The following is a 22,782-nucleotide window of genomic DNA, read 5'->3' on the forward strand; positions in this document are numbered from 1 at the left end:
AGGACTGGGCCAAAAGAACACAGACACTGGACAGAGTAACTTCGTCTCGAGGCCAGCATTCCAGATCGCTTCTTCACTTAACTTGAACTCGGTATGTATATGTATAAATCAACAAGGTGTCAAAACCATCACGTTTTTTGATTGCACTGGGCTCACTTACTCACACTTGGTACTGCGGAGAAATGCAAAACTCGACCCGAGGATCACTGTCTAAGGGGCAACTTCCCAGCGCCACTCATTGCACCGATCGGACTCATCACAGCGTGGTGACACGGAGATGACCGCATCATACATTAAACCAAACACAGAGGTGGTTTAGGTGGCGTTCCCGGGCCTTCACCTAACATTTACATCGCTGCAGCGCCTAACACAATCATAATGTAGGTTCAAAATTTATTCTCCAGAGCCCCTGCCTCCCAATTAGGGGTGAACCTTTCTTCCCAAAATGGCCTAAGTTCACCAGTTCTCCCACAGCGTATTAGTGTGTTGTGTTTAGTGTTGATAGTTGTTGTTGATGTTCTTTGGTGTTATGTTATTTGTGTCGTATAAGCGTGTGTTTTTCTATAGCTTCGCGCTAAGGTTGTTGGTGTTGAAAGGCTATTGTAGTATCTTGAGGTGCATATTGAATATTTGATCCTAATTATACCCTTTTAAACAAATACTCTGTTGCTTCTGTGTAGGCTTAATTTGTAGGGGTAATGGTGGCATTGTGTGTTAGATATGCTGACCGCGCGTAAGGGTGTGAATACGATTGGCTTAGTCAGTTATGCTGAATCGTTGAGGAGATAGATTAGGAGTGATCCGGAGGTCACCCAACTAGCGGATTGGGTGGCATAAGCACTGAGGATGGGTTCATGCTTACTTTAATAAAGGTGAACACTCAAAATACAAAACAACAAAAGTGACAACCGAAACAGTTCTATCTGGTGCAGACACACAAAGACTGAAAAACCACCCACAAAACCCAACACAAAACGGGCTACTAAATATGGTTCCCAATCAGGGACAACGATTGACAGCTGCCTCTGATTGAGAACCATATCAGGCAAACACAGAAAATAGCAAAACATAGAAATACAAACATAGACTGCCCACCCAATTCACGCCCTGACCATACTAAATAAAGACAAAACAGGAATAAGGTCGAAGTGACAGTACCCCCCCCCCCCCCAAGGTGCGGACTCCGGCCGCAAAACCTGAACCTATAGGGAGGGTCTGGGTGGGCATCTGTCTGCGGTGGCGGCTCTGGGCTGGACGTGGACCGCCACTCCACCATAGTTTTTGTCCGCTCTGTGGCTCCTAGGAACGGCGACCCTCCTAAATGACCCCACTGGACTGGAGGGCGTCCTGGCTGAGGGGCGCCTCTGGACTGAGGGGCAGCTCCGGCCTGAGGGGCAGCTCCGGACTGAGGGGCCTCGGGACTGAGAGCACTCCGGACTGAGGGGCAGCTCCGGACTGAGGGGCAGCTCCGATCTGAAGGCAGCTCGAGGGGCAGCTCATGACTGAAGGGCAGTCATGATAGGGCAGCTCATGACTGAAGGGCAGCTCATGACTGAAGGGCAGCTCATGACTGAGGGTAGCTTGGCAGCTCTGACTGGCGGGCTCTGGCAGCTTCTGACTGGCGGGCGGCTCTGGCAGCTCCTGACTGGCGGGCGGCTCTGGCAGCTCCTGACTGGCGGGCGGCTCTGGCAGCTCCTGACTGGCGGCGGGCTCTGGCAGCTCCTGACTGCGGAGGCTCTGGCAGCTCCTGACTGACGACTGGCTCTAGGGCTCAGGACAGACGGACGGTCTAGCGGCTCAGGACAGACGGGCGCTCTGATGGCTCAGGACAGACGGGCGGCTCAGGCGGCGCTGGACAGACGGGCAGCTCAGGCGGCGCTGGACAGACGGAAGACTCTGCCTGCTGAGGCGCAGTAGGCTGTGTGTGGTGCGGAACTGGTGGTACCGGGCTGGGAACCAGCACACTGGCGAGTGCGGGAGCAGACAGGACGTACAGGGCTCTGAGAGCACAGGAGCTTGGTGCGTGGGCGGAACTGTGATACGGACTGGACACGACACTGGGGCGTGCGGGGAGAGGAACACGGCTTAAGGGCTCTGGAGACGCACAGGAAGCTGGTGCGTGGTGTTGGCACTGTGGTACTGGCTGGTGCGAGGGGTTGCAACAGGCGGACTGGTGCGTGGAGAATGCACCAGATAGACTGGACCGTGGAGACGCACTACAGGTCTCGAGCACCGAAGCCTGCCCAACCTACCTGGTCTGAACGCTCCCCGTATCAGGCACGTGCGGCGAGGTGGAATAGCCCGCACCGGCTGTGCTGGCGAACGGGGACACCATGCGTAGGGCTGGTGCCATGTACAACCGGCCCGAGGAGACGCACTGGAGACAGATGCGCTGACGCGGCTTCATGGCAACCTGGCTCGATGCCCACTCTAGCCGGCCGCTACAGGTGCTGGAAAATGTACCGCACCGGCTAATGCAGCCACGACCGGGGAACACCGTCGCGCTCCACCGCATAAAACACGATACCCCTGACGGTACATAACGTTCTCCAGCGGTAAGCACGGGAGTTTGGCCTCGGTCTGCTATACCTGGCTAACACACTCCCCGTGTGCCTCCCCCAAGACTTTTTGGTGACTGCCTCTCTTGGCTCCAGCCGACTTGGTGTTTTCGTGCAGCTCCCTCATCCTTACACGCCTCTCTGCTTTCGCTGCCTCCCGCTCAGCTTTGGGGCGGCGATACTCCCAGCCTGTGCCCAGGGTCCTTTCCGTCCAGTATTTCCTCCCAAGTCCATCTCTCCAGATATCGCTGCCGCTCCTGTTGCTGCTGCCTGTTACCACGCTGCTTGGTCCTTTCTTGGTGGGTGGTTCTGTAACGGCTGTCGTCTTCCTCGTCTGAGGAGGATAAGTTAGAAGGATCGGAGGACCAATGCYCAGCGTGATAATTGTTCATCTTACTTTAATAAAGGTGAACACTCAAAATACAAAACAACAAAAGTGACAACKGAAACAGTTCTATCTGGTGCAGACACACAAAGACTGAAAACAACCACCCACAAAACCCAACACAAAACAGGCTACCTAAATATGGTTCCCAATCAGGGACAACGATTGACAGCTGCCTCTGATTGAGAACCATATCAGGCCAAACACAGAAAATAGCAAAACATAGAAATACAAACATAGACTGCCCACCCCAACTCACGCCCTGACCATACTAAATAAAAACAAAACAAAGGAAATAAAGGTCAGAACGTGACAAAGGTACACCTGCTGTATTCTTAACGTGACAAATAACATTTGATTTGATTTGATATTGACCTCACAATAAGTCAGATTCAAGTAACTTACATTGTGGTGCTGAAACTTGAAGCAGCAGCCGCGGCACAATCAGTCGGAAATGGACAGCTCATGGTGCTGAAAGTAGGCAAATTCGAGTAGGCATAATTCATTTAAACCATCTTCATTTTAATTAGACTTTACTAACAACAAGAGGGCTTTGTGTTGGAACCTTTTTCTTCCTATTGAAGAAATAAGAGGTAGGCCTACCTGTTTGACAGACGAAATTAGGCTATAGGCTGCTATATCCACAGATTTGTCGGTCAATTCCTCCACCCACCATGCACTCTTTAAATAGCCTACTTCCATGTCAGTGAAGGGCTGCTAAGTTAAAACCAAGGCTGCGTTTCAAACTCATAAAAGACACACCCTCGTCCACTTACCCTTCCCTTATGACCTTGGGGGAATAGGATTGTGTCGAGGCACAGATATGGGGAAGGGTACCAAAAAATTCRGCAGCATCGAAGCTCCCCAAGAACACAGTGTCGTCCACCATTCTTAAATGGAAGAAGTTTGAACCACCAAGACCTCCTCACCTCTTCCTAGAGCTGGCTGCCCGGCCAAACTGAGCAATCGGGGGAGAAGGGAGGTGACCAAGGCCCGCTTGGAGTTTGTCAAAAGGCACCTAAAGGTCTCAGACCATGAGAAACAAGATTCTCTGGTATGATGAAACCAAGATTGAACTCTTTGGCCTGAATGCCAAGTGTCACGTCTGGAAGAAACCTGGCACCATCCCTACGGTGAAGCATGGGTGGGTTGGCAGTATCATGCTGTGGGGTGTTTTCCAGCGGCAGGACTGGGAGACAGTCAGGATCGAGGGAAAGATGAACGGAGCAAAGTACAAAGAGATCCTTGATGAAAACCTGCCCCAGGATGCTCAGGACTCAGCCTGGGGCAAAGGTTCACCTTTTAACAGGACAATGACCCTAAGCACACAGCCAAGACCACGCAGGATTGGCTCAGCCAGAGCCCGAGCTTGAACCAGATCTAACATCTCTGGAGAGACCTGAAAATAGCTGTGCAGCAACGCTCCCCATCCAACCTGACGAGCTTGAGAGGATCTGCAGAGAAGAATGGGAGAAACTCAGAAACTCCCAAATATAGGTTTTCCAAGCTTGTAGCGTAATAGCCAATAAGACTGAGGCTGTAATCAATGCCAAAGGTGCTTCCAAAAGTACTGAGTAAAAGGGTCAAAATACTTATGTGATATATCTGTTTTTTGATTTTTGAATGAATTTGCAAAGAAATTTAAAAAATTTAAGGTCTTTTTTGCTTTATCATTATGAGGTATTGTGTGTAGATTGATTAAGGGGGGGGAACTATTTAATCAATTTTAGAATAAGGCTGTAATGTAACAAAATGTGGAAAAGGTCAAGGGGTCTGAATACTTTCAGAATGCACTGTAATCTAATTATGTCACTTGCTTAAGCTAGTCACTTTCTGTGCAATAGAAAATGCTTAAACCCAGACAGCTTTTAGGGAAACACTTGTGACATTCTCTCGTTGGGTTAAGCCACGGAAGAAGAGTAGCCAGCAGTTAAAACTTACATTTTTCTGCATTGGTAGGGCTACTCTGCCTGGGGTGGAAAGGTCGGCCCACATTTTAAAAGTACCATGCTCAGATTCCTAATGACGTCTCAGATGTAATTATTTGCAAACAGGGACAGTTCAGTTGCAAACAAGGCGCACTGATTTGGCATTGGAGAAATATGATAAGATGAACAAATATCTCTCTGTCAATGTTTTGCCTGTAATTTCGGTAATTTGTGTGGTATTAAAAAATATTGTGTTAATATGTAAAATTACATAGAATTGCATGACATTTTTATAAACTGCAATTTTTTTTCTGATCTGCAAATACGATGATAGATTCATGCAATGATTTTACTATAAAGGAGATCTCTCTACCCCTAATCTTGTCCACGATGGTCTGTGAATCAAAACTCTTGCGTTGCCATGTAATGCTTACAGGACAAAGAACAGTTTCTAAAAATCCATATCTAAGGCTCTGGTCTGTCCAAGAAGGTACGGTAAACGGTAAACATGTTCTCTGCTATCACCTTTGTTTTAATTATTATTTTTGGTATAGGGGAGGGTCACTTGTTTTTTTTCAAAGGTTCAGGATTTAAGTAAAATATATTTGTTAAAGGGAGAGCCATCCATTTTCATTTCAGAGAGGTCCGATTTTCTCCATGTAACCCTCATTATAAATAATGTTCACTCCCTAATGGACATCCACAAATTAATACATACGAAACTTAACATATCATACTAACTGAAGTGGGTCGGTTTTACATTTACTATGTTACGTCTACCCCTGAGTCCAGGTTGGGGAGTAAGATGTATAACTTTGAAACAACAGGGTGGATGCTAGCATGGGCTTCCTGGTCTGGATTGCTCAACAGTCGGCAGTCTGTACTCGGTCTCTCTTCCACACACACAAGGAGGCAGGAGCCTGATTCAAAGGGATTTCTGACTTTTTCCTCGTGTTTGAGGTCTTAATTCAGGACTGATCTTGATCCAAAACGGCACTAGTGTAACTAACTAAAAGACACAAGAGTAGGTTGGGGAGTAAATGTAAATGAAAAGCATCACTGTCTGTGTAAATGACATAAAGAGCATAGGCCTATTCTTATACAACTATTAGTTTAATAATCATTTTACAGTAACTCTGAAACTAAAGTCAGAACATATGTAATAAACACCTCAGGATGTACATCAGCATATCAAAACCAACTAAAGTTACATTTATCATTCATGATCAATATGCCTCTTCCAAACTGTATAGTGGCATTTACCCTACTGTAGGTGTAACTTGGGCCTATATCTTCATTTGCACCCTTCAGCAAGTGGATTAGATTTATTACAGCAGCCCCTGCCATTTCCTCTGCTTCAGCAGACAATTTTCTTCTGCTTGACAACCAATGTGCTACTAATTAATATATTTTGGCCACGTAAGCATTGAGGTAGACATTTGATGCACATCGATTTCTCATGTAGTCGCACTCGCATGACATCAGAAATAGGACCATCTTCTTATCATGACAGGTGAGAAGATGGGCCTATTTCTAACCACTACAAATATAGGATACTGACTTTAATGACACATAATCCATCAATGGAAAAGGAATGTTCTATTCAGCAAAGGCAAATTGGCTGTAAATGGCAAACTTACATCAAAGTTATTTTTATAAAATAAAGCAATGACCAAACACCCCCAAGTAATAGATTCTAAAATGCAATACACTTTTACCAACCTTACCTATGATTATTGTACAGGCGCTTAAAAGTCCTATTTCTTTTTTCAGAGTCACTCTATCAGGGATTTCGTCACGCTTGTTGTTCCCATCTTTCAAGATCTTCAGTGCAGCTGCTGGCTCTTGCCGTGAGCAGATACTTCTTTTCCGCTTTTCTCCATCCATGTCTGCGACCATATCAAAGGCTRTCTCGAATTCCTCTCTTGAACTCACACACMGTATTGATGCACGCTGAATAGGGTGCGCATGCGCAACAATCTGTCGCTGTCCAGGGTAGAATGCTAACTAACCCACTCTCGTGCCATCAACTACTTCAGCGTCGCTGGACGTTTTTCACTAAATCTCACTCGGAGATCCTTTCGAACTTCGACGTCCATCTTTTTACCAAATGTTCTGTTTCAATACCGACGATAATATCTGAGGCTTGCGTGCATCACAATCCAGGGTTGGGACACTCTCCTAGTTGAGTAAGCCCCCCATCTTGAACACAACTGTGTCTGCATAATCTCGATTGCTCAGTGTTCAGGCCCCCATTTCAGAGTACACAAATTCACTTAATCTTCTCAAATATTATTGATAGGGAATTTTAAGGTATTTAATCTAATGAATTGCAACCAGACCGTCAAATAAAAATGAATACATGTTAAAGAAAATGATTAAACAATGACCACAGTTAACACAACTGCACGCCATTATGGAACATACTAAATGATTGACCAGCTAATCAATATTTCAAAGGGAGTGAAAGAGCAAATGCAAGGTTTGATTGAACTATCTTCAGTCCATCAAAGCAAAATMTAACGAGCATGCACACCGTGTATTGCAGGCCTATATCTACTACAGTATAGGAGAGAATTGATCTCAAACTGACTCCAAAGAAAAGTAGCTTAATCAATTAACAAAATTACTGTTTTGAATTGTGGYAAAAATAAAGTGTAAATAGATTACAAAACATGTGGATGACAGGGATCCCCCCCCCCCAAAAAAATTTAAAAAATAAATAAAATCATGTACCTGCTTTTAAATAATTTACTTGTGAACATAAAATATTTTGGCAAATACGTTTCATGTCGGATACACTCCCATTCACACAACTCCGCCCCTCTGTTTCCTTTTGTATCTAAAATTAGGCCCAGTCATGTTATTGATGCAACTCTGAACAGCCTCCTGATGAACTGTTCGGAAGAAGAAACTCAAAGAGAGGCGGACTTGCTCCTCTGCCCCACCAGCGCATGCTTCCCAAAGAGGGTCTTCTTCATGTTTCCCTTCGTCTCTGAAAGGACCCTGGTGGAATTTAGGAAGTCAAATTGAGCGCTCGTACCAGGTCTTTTCTCTGCCTCTCTCGCTAACACCACAGACTGCCCAATAAAGGGCCTGGATTCAGCTGATCCTGTCAGAAGGCCAATAAAACGGCCGGCTGCTTTGTGTGCAGGAAGTGAGGAAGGACGAACACTGCCAACAGTGTGCTGCGACGCTTAAAGGAGGAGGCCGAGCAGAAAACCAATACATCACAGGAGCCACTCTGGGTAACTGAGGAAATGTGAACAGAGGGAAGGAGTGAGATAAAGAAAGAGAGAGAAGTCTTCTTTTAACCGACTGCTGTTTCACTGCCAGCAGGGTGTTATCCCATTGTGAAGTGCAAAGGTTCACAGCATCACACTGGGTCAAAAGTTTAGATGACGCTCTGAAATGAAACAATACATAAACAAAAAAAGCAAACAAAGACTGTCCAGACCAAATGTAATAACACTAATAAAATCCCAAAATTAGCAAAGTTACATTTTTTTAGGTCCAGTATAAAGAAAATGTAAGTTCCAGTTTTTAAGAATGGATATGAGCTGAGGTAGCAGTTAATTAATTCAGTCAATTCATGCTTTGGCCAGCATGCCAATGTTACTTCTTGTTGGATTGGGATGGAATGGAGTGTCACAGGGGGAAGTCACTGGCCAGGGAAAGCTCRATGCAGCCAGCCCAGGTCACATGGTCAGACTGGAATAAAAGGCAGTKCTGACTGTGGATTTGGAAAGAAGGCCTCCCACAGCCTTGCCAAGAAAGTACTCCTCCATTGAGACAAAATGCTTCAGTGCAAATGGATTGGATTGAACTAAGCCAGGGGATCTGTGGTTTCTGTTTGAGCTCCAAGAAGCRCTGACAAGGGTTGGAAAAAGGTTGTCATATAGTATTTCCGTTGGCACCCGCTATCAGTAACACAGGCCTTGCTTAAGGTTGTATTGTTCCAATGGAAGTTTATGAATTGTTCTGGATAAGGAAAAGGCATCTTACTCCATCTAGTGGTCAGTCAGACACACGCACACTTCCAGTGCAGCGCTCCAATGGCCCAAGAACTGCAACACATTTTSCATACACAGAGAAACACCAAAACATTTTGTTTGTATAAACAAGGCATGTTACATTCCATCGAGATGTGAAAAAAAGATACATTCCAAACTAGGGAGTCTTTAGCTTTACAACATTGTGTCAGGTTCACGTGTGCCCCCTCCGTACACACTTGAACATAAACAYGTAATGATTTGTCAATGAGCTGTGCCGTGCTGTCAGAGTCAGACTAATGYGTTGTGGAAGAAGTTGCGTATGTGCTGAGCCYTGGCCTGGKCCACGATGGGCTCCAGTTCATGGGTCCCTGCGTTGTACAGCTGGTGGATACTGGAGTAGTGCTGGAGCAGGGCCYTGGCTTTGACCATCCCTACTCCAGGGATCTGCTGAACCAGGGACATGACCAGGGGGTCCAGCAGCCGAGACACASTCCTCCTGAGGAACGGGTTGTCTTTACTCTCTCCGTGTACCTGCAGAGGAGAGGACACAATTCATCAGTCAACCGTCACGCACAGTTAGACTATGGTCGATCTGACTGTATGTCAGTTTGAGTTTAACACATATTTGTGGAATCAGGATAATCTTTGCAAAGTGTCAATGCTAGACCAAACTCTTCACTCGTTTTCTCTCATGTGTGAAAGTTTGACTTACTGTTTGAGAAGCTGGGAGGCTTCCAGCTGGCTGGGAGGCTTCCAGCTGGCTAGCAACAGGTAGCAGTTTGAGACCGAGCTCATACACCACAAACTATTGCATGGCAGGAAAGTACTGTTCACTGAGCCGGGTCTTCTCCACCACCACGATGCCCTGAAGGCGGCTGTTGGCCTTGCATAGAGAGGGAGACAAGATTAGAACATCACCATAGAAAAACAGATGTCGTATAGAGATACATTACAATATTATATATCAGTAGTTAAGCCATACACAACACGGGCTATCTGAACTAGATTATGCTGTAGGATGTGAAGGTAAGTGCAAAAATAAAGAAAACAACAATATACAGTCGTGGCCAAAAGTTTTTAGAATGTCACAAATATTAATTTCCACAAAGTTTGCTGCTTCAGTGTCTTTCGATATTTTTGTCAGATGTTACTATGGAATACTGAAGTATAATTACAAGCATTTCATAAGTGTCAAAGGCTTTTATTGACAATTACATGAAGTTGATGCAAAGAGTCAATATTTGCAGTGTTGACCCTTCTTTTTCAAGACCTCTGCAATCTGCCCTGGCATGCTGTCAATTAACTTCTGGGCCACATCCTCACTGATGGCAGCCCATTCTTGCATAATCAATGCTTGGAGTTTGTCAGAATTTGTGTGTTTTTGTTTGTCCACCCGCCTCTTGAGGATTGACCACACGGTCTCAATGGGATTAAGGTCTGGGGAGTTTCCTGGCCATGGACCCAAAATATTGATGTTTTGTTCCCCGAGCCACTTAGTTATCACTCTTGCCTTATGGCAAGGTGCTCCATCATGCTGGAGAAGGCGTTGTTCGTCACAAAACTGTTCCTGGATGGTTGGGAGAAGTTGCTCTCGGAGGATGTGTTGGTACCATTCTTTATTCATGGCTGTGTTCTTAGGCAAAATTGTGAGTGAGACGACTCCCTTGGCTGAGAAGCAACCCCACACATGAATTGTCTCAGGATGTTTTACTGTTGGCATGTCACAGGACTGATGGTAGCGCTCACCTTGTCTTCTCCGGACAAGCTTTTTTCCGGAAGCCCCAAACAATCGAAAAGGGGATTCATCAGAGAGAATGACTTTACCCCAGTCCTCAGCAGTCCAATCCCTGTACCTTTTGCAGAATATCAGTCTGTCCCTGATGTTTTTCCTGGAGAGAAGTGGCTTCTTTGCTGCCCTTTTTGACACCAGGCCATCCTCCAAAAGTCTTCGCCTCACTGTGCGTGCAGATGCACTCACACGAGCCTGCTGCCATTCCTGAGCAAACTCTGTACTGGTGGTGCCCGATCCCGCAGCTGAATCAACTTTAGGAGACAGTCCTGGCGCTTGCTGGACTTTCTTGGTCGCTCTGAAGCCTTCTTCACAACAATTGAACGGCTCTCCTTGAAGTTCTTGATGATGTGATAAATGGTTGATTTAGGTGCAATCTTACTGGCAGCAATATCCTTGCCTGTGAAGCCCTTTTTGTGCAAAGCAATGATGACGGCACGTGTTTCCTTGCAGATAACCATGTTTGACAGAGGCAGAACAATGATTCCAAGCACCACCCTCCTTTTGAAGCTTCCAGTCTGTTATTCGAACTCAATCAGCACGACAGAGTGATCTCCAGCCTTGTCCTCATCAACACTCACACCTGTGTTAACGAGAGAATCACTGACATGATGTCAGCTGGTCCTTTTGTGGCAGGGCTGAAATGTAGTGGAAATGTTTTTTTGGGATTCAGTTAATTTGCATGTCAAAGAGGGACTTTGCAATTAATTGCAATTCATCTGATCACTCTTCATAACATTCTGGAGTATATGCAAATTGGCATCATACAAACTGAGGCAGCAGACTTTGTGAAAATTAATATTTGTGTCATTCTCAAAACTTTTGGCCACGACTGTAGTGTATTATTAGGGCGTTAGACCACCACGAGCCGCCAGAACAGCTTCAATGTGCGTTGGCACAGTGTCTGGAACTCTATTGGAGGGATGTGACACCATTCTTCCATGAGAAATTCCATCATTTGGCATTTTTATGCATGACGGGATGTTAATTGCTTAATTACCTCAGGAACCACACCTGTGTGGAAGCACTTGCTTTTAATATACTTTGTATCCCTCATTAACTCAAGTGTTTCCTTTATTTTGGCAGTTACCTGTAGCAGCATAATCAAGTCGTAGTGGTTTAATGGTGTAGTGCCAAACACCAAAAGAAGACTTATATTTCTAAACCGAACAAGGTTTCTTTTGTAGTTGTTACCAACCACATTGTCAGTTTCAGAGACATACAGGATGCAGCTCTTGTTAAACGGTTGAAAGTCCACCACACCAAGTTCTTCCTCAAATATGTTTCTCACGTCCAGTTCCTGGAATCAAGACTGGGAGAGAACGAGTGTCACTGAAGTCTTGTTAGCTTTTGACATTATCGATCAGTCTGCTGCTGGAAAAACTTGTGTTATGGCTTTACACCCCCTGCTATAATGTGGATAAAGAGTTACTTGTCTAACGGAACACAGAGGGTGTTCTTTAATGGAAGCCTCTCAAATATAATCCAGTTAGAATCAGGAATTCCCCAAGGTAGCTGTAACAATATGCGCTGAGAGTCAGGAAGCAAGTTCAGGAAGTGAGTGTTTTAATAAATAAACGTAATAGAAAACACAAACAACGCACAGATATGACGCTGGAACAGAAACAATAATGCCTGGGGAAGAAACCAAAGGGAGTGACATATAAAGGGCAGGTAATCAAGGAGGTGATGGAGTCCAGTTGAGTGCCATTATGCGCGTAACGCTGGTGACAGGTGTGCGCCATAACGAGCAGCCTGGTGACCTAGAGGCTGGAGAGGGCCCCTTGCTTTTTAAAATTTTTACTAACGACATGCCACTGACTGAGTAAAGCCAGAGTGTCTATGTATGTGGATGACTCAACACTATACACGTCAGCTACTACAGCGACTGAAATGACTGCAACACTCAACAAAGAGCTGCAGTTAGTTTCAGAGTGCCACAAGAGGTCAATTCACAGTCCCCAGTCCAGAACAGACTATGGCAGGCCACAGTAKTACATAGAGCCATGACTACATGGAACTCTATTCCACATCAAGGAACTGTCGCAAGCAGTAAAATTAGATTTAAAAAACAGACAACAAAACTCCTTATGGAACAGCGGGGACTGTGAAGCAACACAAACATTGGCACAGTCACATGCATACACACACACACACACGATAACATATGCACTATACATACAAATGGATTTAGTACTGCAGATATGTGGTAGTGGTGGAGTAGGAGCCTGAGGGCACACAGTGTGTTGTGAAATCTGTGAATGTATTGTAATGTTTTTAAAATGGTATAAACTGCCTTAATTTTGTATTTATTCCCCTTGGAAGAGGATCCATAATAAATACAAATACAAAATACAAATTCAACAACACCACGTTCAAAATGGAACAGACTGGGAGAGAACGGCTGTCACTAGTTACCCCAGCCACAAAGTCATGATTATAGCTAAACCTTGCCCATTTCTACACTTCTGATTTTAAACCTAACCTTAACCACACTGCTAACCTTATGCCTAACCTTAAATTAAGTTGACTTTGTGGCTGTGCTATCTAGTGGAAACCAAAGAGAACTGTCTTGCTGCTGTTTCCAATTTTCAACAAAACAATGTCACGACATTGCTTTTGTCGAATAAACCTGGGTCAATGGAAATCTGTCTACTGGCTGTCCGCCGGCAGTTTCGATTGTTTGTTCTTACCGGTAGTATCGATTGCTTGTTTGTTTGTCTAAACGTGTAAATGCTTGCTTACGAGCCCTTCCCAACGATGCATAATTTAAAAATAATACAAATAAAATAATAACACAAGTAGAGGAATTAATGACACAATTAATGACATTTAATCCTAGTAAAAATTCCCTGTCTTAGGATCACCACTTTAATTTAAGAATGTGACATGTCAGAATAATAGTTGAGAGAATGATTTATTTCAGCTTTTACTTCTATCATCACATTCCCAAACTCATTTAGTATTTGGTAGCATTGTCTTTAAATTGTTTAACTTGGGTCAAACYTTTCGGGTAGCCTTCCACAKGCTTCCCACAATAAGTTGGGTGAATTTTGTCCCATTCCTCCTGACAGAGCTGGTGTAACTGAGTCAGGTTAGTAGGCCTCCTTGCTCATAAAACACATTTTCAGTTCTGCTCACACATTTTCTATGGACTGAGGTCAGGGCTTTGTGATGGCCACTCCAATACCTTGACTTTGTTGTCCTTAAGTCATTTTGCCACAACTTTGGAAGTATGCTTGGGGTCATTGTCCATTTGGAAGACCCGTTTGCGGCCAAGCTTTAACTTCCTGACTGATGTCTTGAAATGTTGCTTCAATATATACACATAATTTCCCTCCTCATGATGCCATTTATTTTGTGAAGTGCACCAGTCTCTCTTGCAGCAAAGCACCCCACAACATGATGCTGCCACCCCCGTACTTCACAGTTTGGATGGTGTTCTTCGGCTTGCAAGCCTCCCCCTTTTTCCTCCAAACATAACAATGGTCATTATGGCCAAACAGTTCAAATTTTGTTTCATCAGACCAGATGACATTTCTCCAAAAAGTACTTTCTTTGTTCCCATGTGCAGTTGCAAACCGTAGTCTGGCTTTTTTTATGGCGGTTTTGGAGCAGTGGCTTCTTCCTTGCTGAGCGGCCTTTCAGGTTATGTGAATATAGGACTCGTTTTACTGTGGATATAGATACTTTTGTACCTGTTTCCTCCAGCATCTTCACAAGGTCCTTTGCTGTTGGTCTGGGATTGATTTGCACATTTCGCACCAAAGTACGTTAATGTCTAGGAGACAGAACTTGTCTCCTTCCTGAGTGGTATGACGGCTGCGTGGTCCCATGGTGTTTATACTTGCGTACTATTGTTTGTACAGATGAACGTGGTACCTTCAGGCGTTTGAAAATTGCTCCCAAGGATGAACCAGACTTGTGGAGGTTTACAATTTTTATTCTGAAGTCTTGGCTGATTTCTTTTGATTTTCCCATGATGTCAAGCAAAGAGGCACTGAGTTTGAAATACATCCACAAGTACACCTCCAATTGACTCAAATGATGTCAATTAGCCTATCAGAAGCTTCTAAAGCAATGGCTAATTTTTCTGGAATTTTCCAAGCTGTTTAAAGGCACAGTCAACTTTGTATGTAAACTTCTGACCCACTGGAATTGTGATGCAGTGAATAATAAGTGAAATAAATCTGTCTGTAAACAATTGTTGGAAAAATTACTTGTGTCATGAACAAAGTAGATGTCCTAATCGACTTGCCAAAACTATAGTTTGTTAACAAGAAATTTGTGGAGTGGTTGAAAAACAAGTTTTAATGACTCCAACCTAAGTGTATGTAAACTTCCGACTTCAACTGTATATACATGGAGTACCAGTACCATATCAATGTGCAGAGGTACGAGGTATTTGAGGTAGATACTGTATGTACATGAAGGCAGGTTAAAGTGACTAGGCATCAGGGTAGATAAGAGTAAAATAATGAACAGAGTAGCAACAACAAATGATGAGTGTAAACATGTGTGTGTGTTGTACTGTTTGCTGGACGGTAGCAGAGTGAACAGTGGATGGCTTGGGTGGCTAGGGTTTTTGGCAATTTTTCGAGCCTTCCTCTGACACTMCCTGATATAGAGGTCCTGGACGGCAGGGAGCTCGGCCTCAGTGATGTATTGGGCTGTCCGCACCACCCTCTGTAGCGCTTTGCGGTCAAGGGTGGTGCATTTGCCATACCAACTGGTGATGTAGAACTTCTTGAGGAGCCGAGGGTTCATGCCACATCTTTTCAGCCTCCTGAGAGGGAAGAGGCGTTGCCGTGCCCTCTTCACGACTGTGCGGGTGTGTGGACCAAGTTAAGTCCTTAGTGATGTGGACGCCAAGGAACTTGAAGTTCTTGACCCGCTCCACAACAGCCCTATCGATGTGGATGGGGGGCGTGCTCTCCCATCTTTCTCCTAAAGTCCACGATCAGCTCCTTGGTCTTATTGACGTTGAGGGAGATGTTGTTATCCTGGCCTTCTCCCTGTAGGCTGACTCATCGCRGTCGGCGATCAGGCCTACCACCATCGTGTTGTCAGCAAACTTGATGATGGTGTTGGAGTTGTGCGTGGCCACGCAGTCGTGGGTGAACAGAGAGTACAGGAGGGGACTAAGCACACACCCCTGACGGGTCCCTGTGTTGAGGGTCAGCGTGGTGGAGGTGTTGTTGCCTACCCTAATCACATGTCAGGAAGTCCATGGTCCAGTTGCAAAGGGAGAGGTTTGGAGGTGATGAGTTTGGAGGGGACTATGGTGTTGAATGCTGAGTTGTAGTCTGAACAGCATTCTCACATAGATATTTCCCCTCGTGTCACGGTGGGAGAGAGCAGTGTCAAGTGCAATTGAGATTGCGTCATCTGTGGATCTGTTGGGGCAGTATACGAATTGGAGTGGGTGTAAGGTGTCTGGGATGATGGTGTTGATGTGTYTCATGACCAGCCTTTCAAAGCACTTCATAATTACAGATACTAGTGCTACAGGGCGATAGTCATTTAGGTAGGTTATTTTGAAGGTCTTGGGAACAGGGACAATGGTGGTCAGCTTGACATATGTTGGGAATACAGACTGGGACAAGGAGAGATTGAAAATGTCCGTAAAGACACCTACCAGCTGGTCTGRGCATGCCTTGAGAACGCGCCCTGGTATTCCATCTGTTTGTTAACATGTTTCAACGTTTTGCTCACATCGGCCACGGAGAGCGAGATCACACAGTCACCCGGTTCAAGCAAGGCACATTGTTATATTCCTCGAAGCGAGCATAAAAGGCATTTAGCTCATTTGGGAGTTCTGCATCACTGGGCAAATCATCCCTTTGTAATCAGCTATAATCTGCAAACCCTGCCACAAGGTGTAATAGGATTCCACCTTCCTCCTGTATTGGCCCTTTGCATTTTCGATGTCTCGTCGGAGGTCGTAGCGAGCTTTCTGGTATGCGTCCATGTCCGTGTCCCYTTCCTTGTAAGTGTGTAACGTTCGTCGTCTGAAGATGAGGAATCATCGGACCAAAGCGCAGCGTGGTAAGTGTTCATGTTCATTTATTAAAACAGAACACTAAACAAAATAACAAAGAGAKATAACGAAACAAAACAGTCCTGTCTGGTACAGACACAAAAACAGAAAACAACTACCCACAGAACACAGGTGGGAAAAGGCTACCTAAGTATGGTTCTCAATCAGAGACAACGACAGACAGCTGCCTCTGATTGAGAACCACACCCGGCCAAACACACAGAAATAGAAAACATAGAACACAAAACATAGAATACCCACCCCAACTCATGCCCTGACCAAACCAAAATAGAGACATAAAAAAGGAACTAAGGTCAGAGCGTGACAAAGTGGTAGCTCTAGCCTTTAGCTCAGCACGGATATTGCCTGTAATCCATGTTTTTTTGGTTTGGATACGTTCTTATAGTAACTGTGGAGATGATATCCCCTATGCACTTATTGATGAAGCCCGTGACTGTTGTGGTCAACTCCTAAATTTAGACATGGATTGTATATGTGTGCCATTCAGAGGGTGAACGGGCAAGACAAAATATTTAAGTGCCTTTGAACGGGGTATGGTACTAGATGCCAGGTCAATCAATCAAATTCAATCAAATGTATTTATAAAGCCCTTTTTACATCAACAGATGTCACAAAGTGCTTATACAGAAACCCAGCCTAAAACCCCAAACAGCAAGCAATGCAGATGTAGAAGCACAGTGGCTAGGAAAAATTCCCAAGAAAGGCAGGAACCTAGGAAGAAACCTAGAGAGGAACCAGGCTATGAGGGGTGGCCAGTCCTCTTCTGGCTGTGCCAGGTGGAGATTATAAGAGTACATGGCCATTAAGGCCAGATTGTTCTTCAAAATTTTCAAACATTTAAAGATAACCAGCAGGGTCAAATAATAATCACAGTGGTTGTAGAGGGTGCAACAGGTCAGCACTTCAGTTGTAAATGTCAGTTGGCTTTCATAGCTGAGCATTCAGAGGTCAAGACAGCAGGTGCTGTAGACAGAGAGAGAGGGAGGGAGTGAGAGAGCGAGCGAGAGAGAGTTGAAAACAGCAGGTACAGGACAAGGTAGCATGAAACTGGAGCTTTGCACAACCAAGTGGACTGGAGACAGCCAGGAGTCATCAGGCCAGGTAATCCTGAGGGTCCATGGTCCAAGGGCTCAAGTCCTCCTGGAGGGAAGGGAGAGAGAGAGAATTAGAGGGAGCATACTTAAGTTCACACAGGACACCAGATAAGACAGGAGAATTACACCAGATAGGACAGACTGACCCTAGCCCCGCAGCACATAGACAATTGCAGCATAGATAATGGAGGCTGAGACAGGGGGGGGGGGTCGGGAACACTGGCCTCGTCCGACAATACCCCCGGACAGGGCCAACCAGGCAGGATATAACCCCGCACATTGCCAAAGCACAGCCCCCACACTACTAGAGGGATATCAATTTACCACCAACTTACTACCCTGTGACAAGGCTGAGTATAGTCCATGAAGATCTCCTCCACCTCCACAAGCACGAGGGGATGCAAGACTGGACAGGAAGATCACGTTAGTGATACAACCCACTCAAGTCGAGTATAGCTCAAAAAAGCCTGGCACGACGTGATTCACCCCTCCTAGGGACGACACGGAGGAGCACTAGTAAGACAGTGACTCATCCCCCGTAATAGGGTCAGGCCGAGAATCCCAGTGGGGAGAGGGGAGCCGGCCAGGCAGAGACAGCAAGGGCGGTTCGTCATTCCAGTGCCTTGCCATTCACCTTCGCACCCCTGGGCCAGGCTACACTCAATCATAGGACCTACTGAAGAGATGAGTCTTCAGTAAAGAATTAAAGGTTGAGACAGAGTCTGCGTCTCTCACATGGATAGGCAGATCATTCCATAAAAATGTAGCTCTATAGGAGAAAGCCCTGCCTCCAGCTGTTTGCTAAGAAATTCTAGGGACAATAATGAGGCCTGCGTCTTGTGACCGTAGCGTATGAGTAGGTTTTGTACGGTAGGACCAAATCAGGGAGAGAGGTAGGAGCAAGTCCATGTAATGCTTAGTTCGGTAACAATAAAACCTTGAAATCAGTCCTAGCCTTAACAGGAAGCCAGTGTAGAGAGGCTAGCACTGGAGTAATATGATCACATTTTTGGGTTCTGGTCAACATTCTTGCAGCCGTATTTAGCACTAACTGAGGTTTATTTAGTGCTTTATCAGGGTAGCCAGAGAGTAGAGCATTGCAGTAGTCTAATCTAGTGGTTACAAATGCATGGATTAGCTTTTCTGCATAATTTTTTGATAAAACGTTTCTGATTGCCTCCCGAGTGGCACAGTGGTCTAAGGCACTGCATCGCAGTGCTTGAGGCGTCACTACAGACCTGGGTTTGATCCCAGGCTGTGTCACAACCGGCCGTGACCGGGAGTCCCATAGAGCGGCACCCAGCGTCGTCCGGGTTAGGGGAGAGTTTGGCCGGGGGGGCTTTACTTGGCTCATTGTGCTCTTGTGACTCCTTGTGGTGGGCCAGGCGCCTGCAGGCTGACTTCGTCAGTTGAACGGTTTTTCCTCCGACACATTGGTGCTGCTGGCTTCGGGGTCATCGGGCGGGTGTTAAGAAGCACGGTTTGGTGGGTCAAGTGTTGGAGGATGCATAACTCGACCTTTGCCTCTCCCAAGCCCGTTGGGGAGTTGCAGCGATGAGAAACGATCGTAATTGGATCGCAATTGGATATCACGAAATTGGGGAGAAAAATTAAATAAAAACAAAGTTTCAGATTTTTGCAATGTTACGAAAATGTAAAAAAGATGCCCTTGAAATATTCTTGATATGTTCGTCAAAATGGTTAAATAAAAAATCCATGGCCTAGCATTGTGCCACAATGATGAGTATCCTTGTTTTAGATGTGAAATTCCACATATCTTGTGTCATGCACAAAGTTAATGTCCTAACCGACTTGCCAAAACTATAGTTCGTTAACAAGAAATTTGTGGAATGGTTGAAAAATGAGTTTTAATGACTTCCGACTTCAACTGTACGTGAGAATGCTGTTCGTTGACTACAGCTCAGTGTTCAACACCATAGTGGCCTCAAAGCTCATCACTAAGCTATGGGCCCTGGGACTAAACACCTCCCTCTGTAACTGGATCCTGGACTTCCTGACGGGCTGCCCCCAAGTGGTAAGGGTAAGCAACAACTCATCTGCCACGCTAATCCTCAACAGGGGGCCCCTCAGGGGGTGCGTGCATAGTCCCCTCCTATACTCCCTGTCCACCCACGATTGCGTGGCCACGCACAACTCCAACACCATCATTAAGTTTGCCAACGACACAACGGTGGTAGGCCTGATCACTGACAACAATGAGACAGCCTATAGGGAGGAGGTCTGAGACCTGGCAGTGTGGTTCCAGGAAGACAACCTCTCCCTCAACGTGAGCCAGAGAAAGGATCTAATCGTGGACTACAGGAAAAAGAGGGCTGAGCACGCCCCCATTCACATCGACAAGACTGTAGTGGAGCGGGTCGAGAGCTTCAAGTTCCTTGGTGCCCACATCACTAACAAATTATCATGGTCCAAACACACCAAGACAGTCATGAAGAGGGTACAACAACGCCTATTCCCCCCGAGGAGACTGAAAAGATTTGGCATGGGTTCTCAGATCCTCAAAAGGTTTTACAGCTGTACCATCGAGAGCATCCTGACTGGTTGCATCACCACTTGGTATGGGAACTGCTCGGCATCTGACCGCAAAGCGCTACAGAGGGTGGTGCGTAAGGCCCAGTACATCACTGGGGCCAAGCTTCGTGCCATCTAGAACCTCTATACCAGCCAATGTCAATAACACTGCTAAACAGAGTCAAATGGCTACCCTTACTATTTGCATTGACCCCCTTTTTTACCCTGCTGCTACTCGCTGTTTATTGTCAATGCATAGTCACTTTACCCCAACCTACATGTACATATTACCTCAATTACCTCAACTAACCTGTACCCCCACACATTGACTTGGTACCGTTACCCCCTGTATATAGCCTTATTATTTTATTGTTACTTTTTTTAAACTTTAGTTTATTTAATTTTATTGTCTTACTTTTTTTTTTAACTTTAGTTTATTACATTATTTATTTACCAAATATTTTCTTACCTTAAAAAAACTGCATTGTTGGTTAAGGGTTTGTAAGTAAGCATTTCACGGTAAGGTCTACCTACACCTGTTGTATTTGGCGCATGTGATTTGAGTTACTGTTGGTGAGTTATTTTATGCAAATGTATAGTTATATTTAATAAAGATTTGAAAGAATTTGAAGTTGGGATAGCCTGAATGTTTTAAAGTTTGTCTTGTAGCTTAATTGGCCAAGGAACAGGTCCATTTTGAAAAGCTACGTCTGTATTCCTATGGTTCTCATTTAAACCCATGTTAATTTATGAACATTTTAAATAGTTATAGTTCATAAAGTACACATAGTGTCAAAAATCCAGTCTGGACATTTGGCAGTTTGTTTCATGTTAATAGCTCAAATCGTTTAAGCTCTCGAGTGGGCAAATAAATATATATATATACAGTGGGGAGAACAAGTATTTGATACACTGCCGATTTTGCAGGTTTTCCTACTTACAAAGCATGTAGAGGTCTGTAATTTTTATCATAGGTACACTTCAACTATGAGAGACGGAATCTAAAACAAAAATCCAGAAAATCACATTGTAGATTTTTTAAGTAATTAATTTGCATTTTATTGCATGACATAAGTATTTGATACATCAGAAAAGCAGAACTTAATATTTGGTACAGAAACTTTGTTTGCAATTACAGAGATCATACGTTTCCTGTAGTTCTTGACTAGGTTTGCACACACTGCAGCAGGGATTTTGGCCCACTCCTCCCTACAGATTCTCTCCAGATCCTTCAGGTTTCGGGGCTGTCGCTGGGCAATACGGACTTTCAGCTCCCTCCAAAGATTTTCTATTGGGTTCAGGTCTGGAGACTGGCTAGGCCACTCCAGGACCTTGAGATGCTTCTTACGGAGCCACTCCTTAGTTGCCATGGCTGTGTGCTTCGTGTCGTTGTCATGCTGGAAGACCCAGCCACGACCCATCTTCAATGCTCTTACTGAGGGAAGGAGGTTGTTGGCCAAGATCTCGTGATACATGGCCCCATCCATCCTCCCCTCAATACGGTGCAGTCGTCCTGTCCCTTTGCAGAAAAGCATCCCCAAAGAATGATGTTTCCACCTCCATGCTTCACGGTTGGGATGGTGTTCTTGGGGTTGTACTCATACTTCTTCTTCCTCCAAACACGGCGATGGAGTTAGACCAAAAAGCTCTATTTTTGTCTCATCAGACCACATGACCTTCTCCCATTCCTCTCTGGATCATCCAGATGGTCATTGGCAAACTTCAGACAGGCCTGGACATGCACTGGCTTAAGCAGGGGGACCTTGCGTGCGCTGCAGGATTTTAATCCATGACGGCGTGTGTGTTTACAATGGTTTTCTTTGAGACTGTGGTCCCAGCTCTCTTCAGGTCATTGACCAGGTCCTGCCGTGTAGTTCTGGGCTGATCCCTCACCTTCCTCATGATCATTGATGCCCCACGAGGTGAAATCTTGCATGGAGCCCCAGACCGAGGGTGATTGACCGTCATCTTGAACTTCTTCCATTTTCTAATAATTGCGCCAACAGTTGTTTCCTTCTCACCAAGCTGCTTGCCTATTGTCCTGTAGCCCATCCAGCCTTGTGCAGGTCTACAATTGTATCCCTGATGTCCTTACACAGCTCCTGGTCTTGGCCATTGTGGAGAGGTTGGAATCTGTTTGATTGAGTTGTGGACAGTGTTCTTTTATACAGGTAACGAGTTCAAACAGGTGCAGTTAATACAGGTAATGAGTGGAGAACAGGAGGGCTTCTTAAAGAAAAACTAACAGGTCTGTGAGACCGGAATTCTTACTGGTTGGTAGGTGATCAAATACTTATGTCATGCAATAAAATGCAAATTAATTATTTAAAAATCATACAATGTGATTTTCTGGATTTTTGTTTCAGATTCCGTCTCTCACAGTTGAAGTGTACCTATGATAAAAATTACAGACCTCTACATGCTTTGTAAGTAGGAAAAC

The 22,782-nt window shown here is 45.0% G+C and overlaps 1 protein-coding gene and 1 pseudogene across 1 annotated transcript in view; both read right to left on the reverse strand.

The window, feature by feature from the left end:
• The window catches only part of LOC111952814 (asc-type amino acid transporter 1-like), a 29,522-nt gene extending 22,560 nt beyond the window's left edge, over positions 1-6,962 (reverse strand). Inside the window, 1 exon segment of the mRNA XM_023971733.2 lies at positions 6,599-6,962. Coding sequence (XP_023827501.1) covers positions 6,599-6,770 — 172 coding nt within the window. The 5' untranslated portion in view covers positions 6,771-6,962.
• Positions 6,963-9,154: 2,192 nt separating this feature from the next.
• LOC111952228 (Fanconi anemia core complex-associated protein 24-like) lies at positions 9,155-16,626 on the reverse strand (annotated as a pseudogene).
• Positions 16,627-22,782: the final 6,156 nt, after the last annotated feature.

The sequence above is a fragment of the Salvelinus sp. IW2-2015 genome, linkage group LG26 (genome assembly GCF_002910315.2).
Source record: "Salvelinus sp. IW2-2015 linkage group LG26, ASM291031v2, whole genome shotgun sequence".
In the NCBI taxonomy this organism is placed as follows: Eukaryota; Metazoa; Chordata; class Actinopteri; order Salmoniformes; family Salmonidae; genus Salvelinus; species Salvelinus sp. IW2-2015.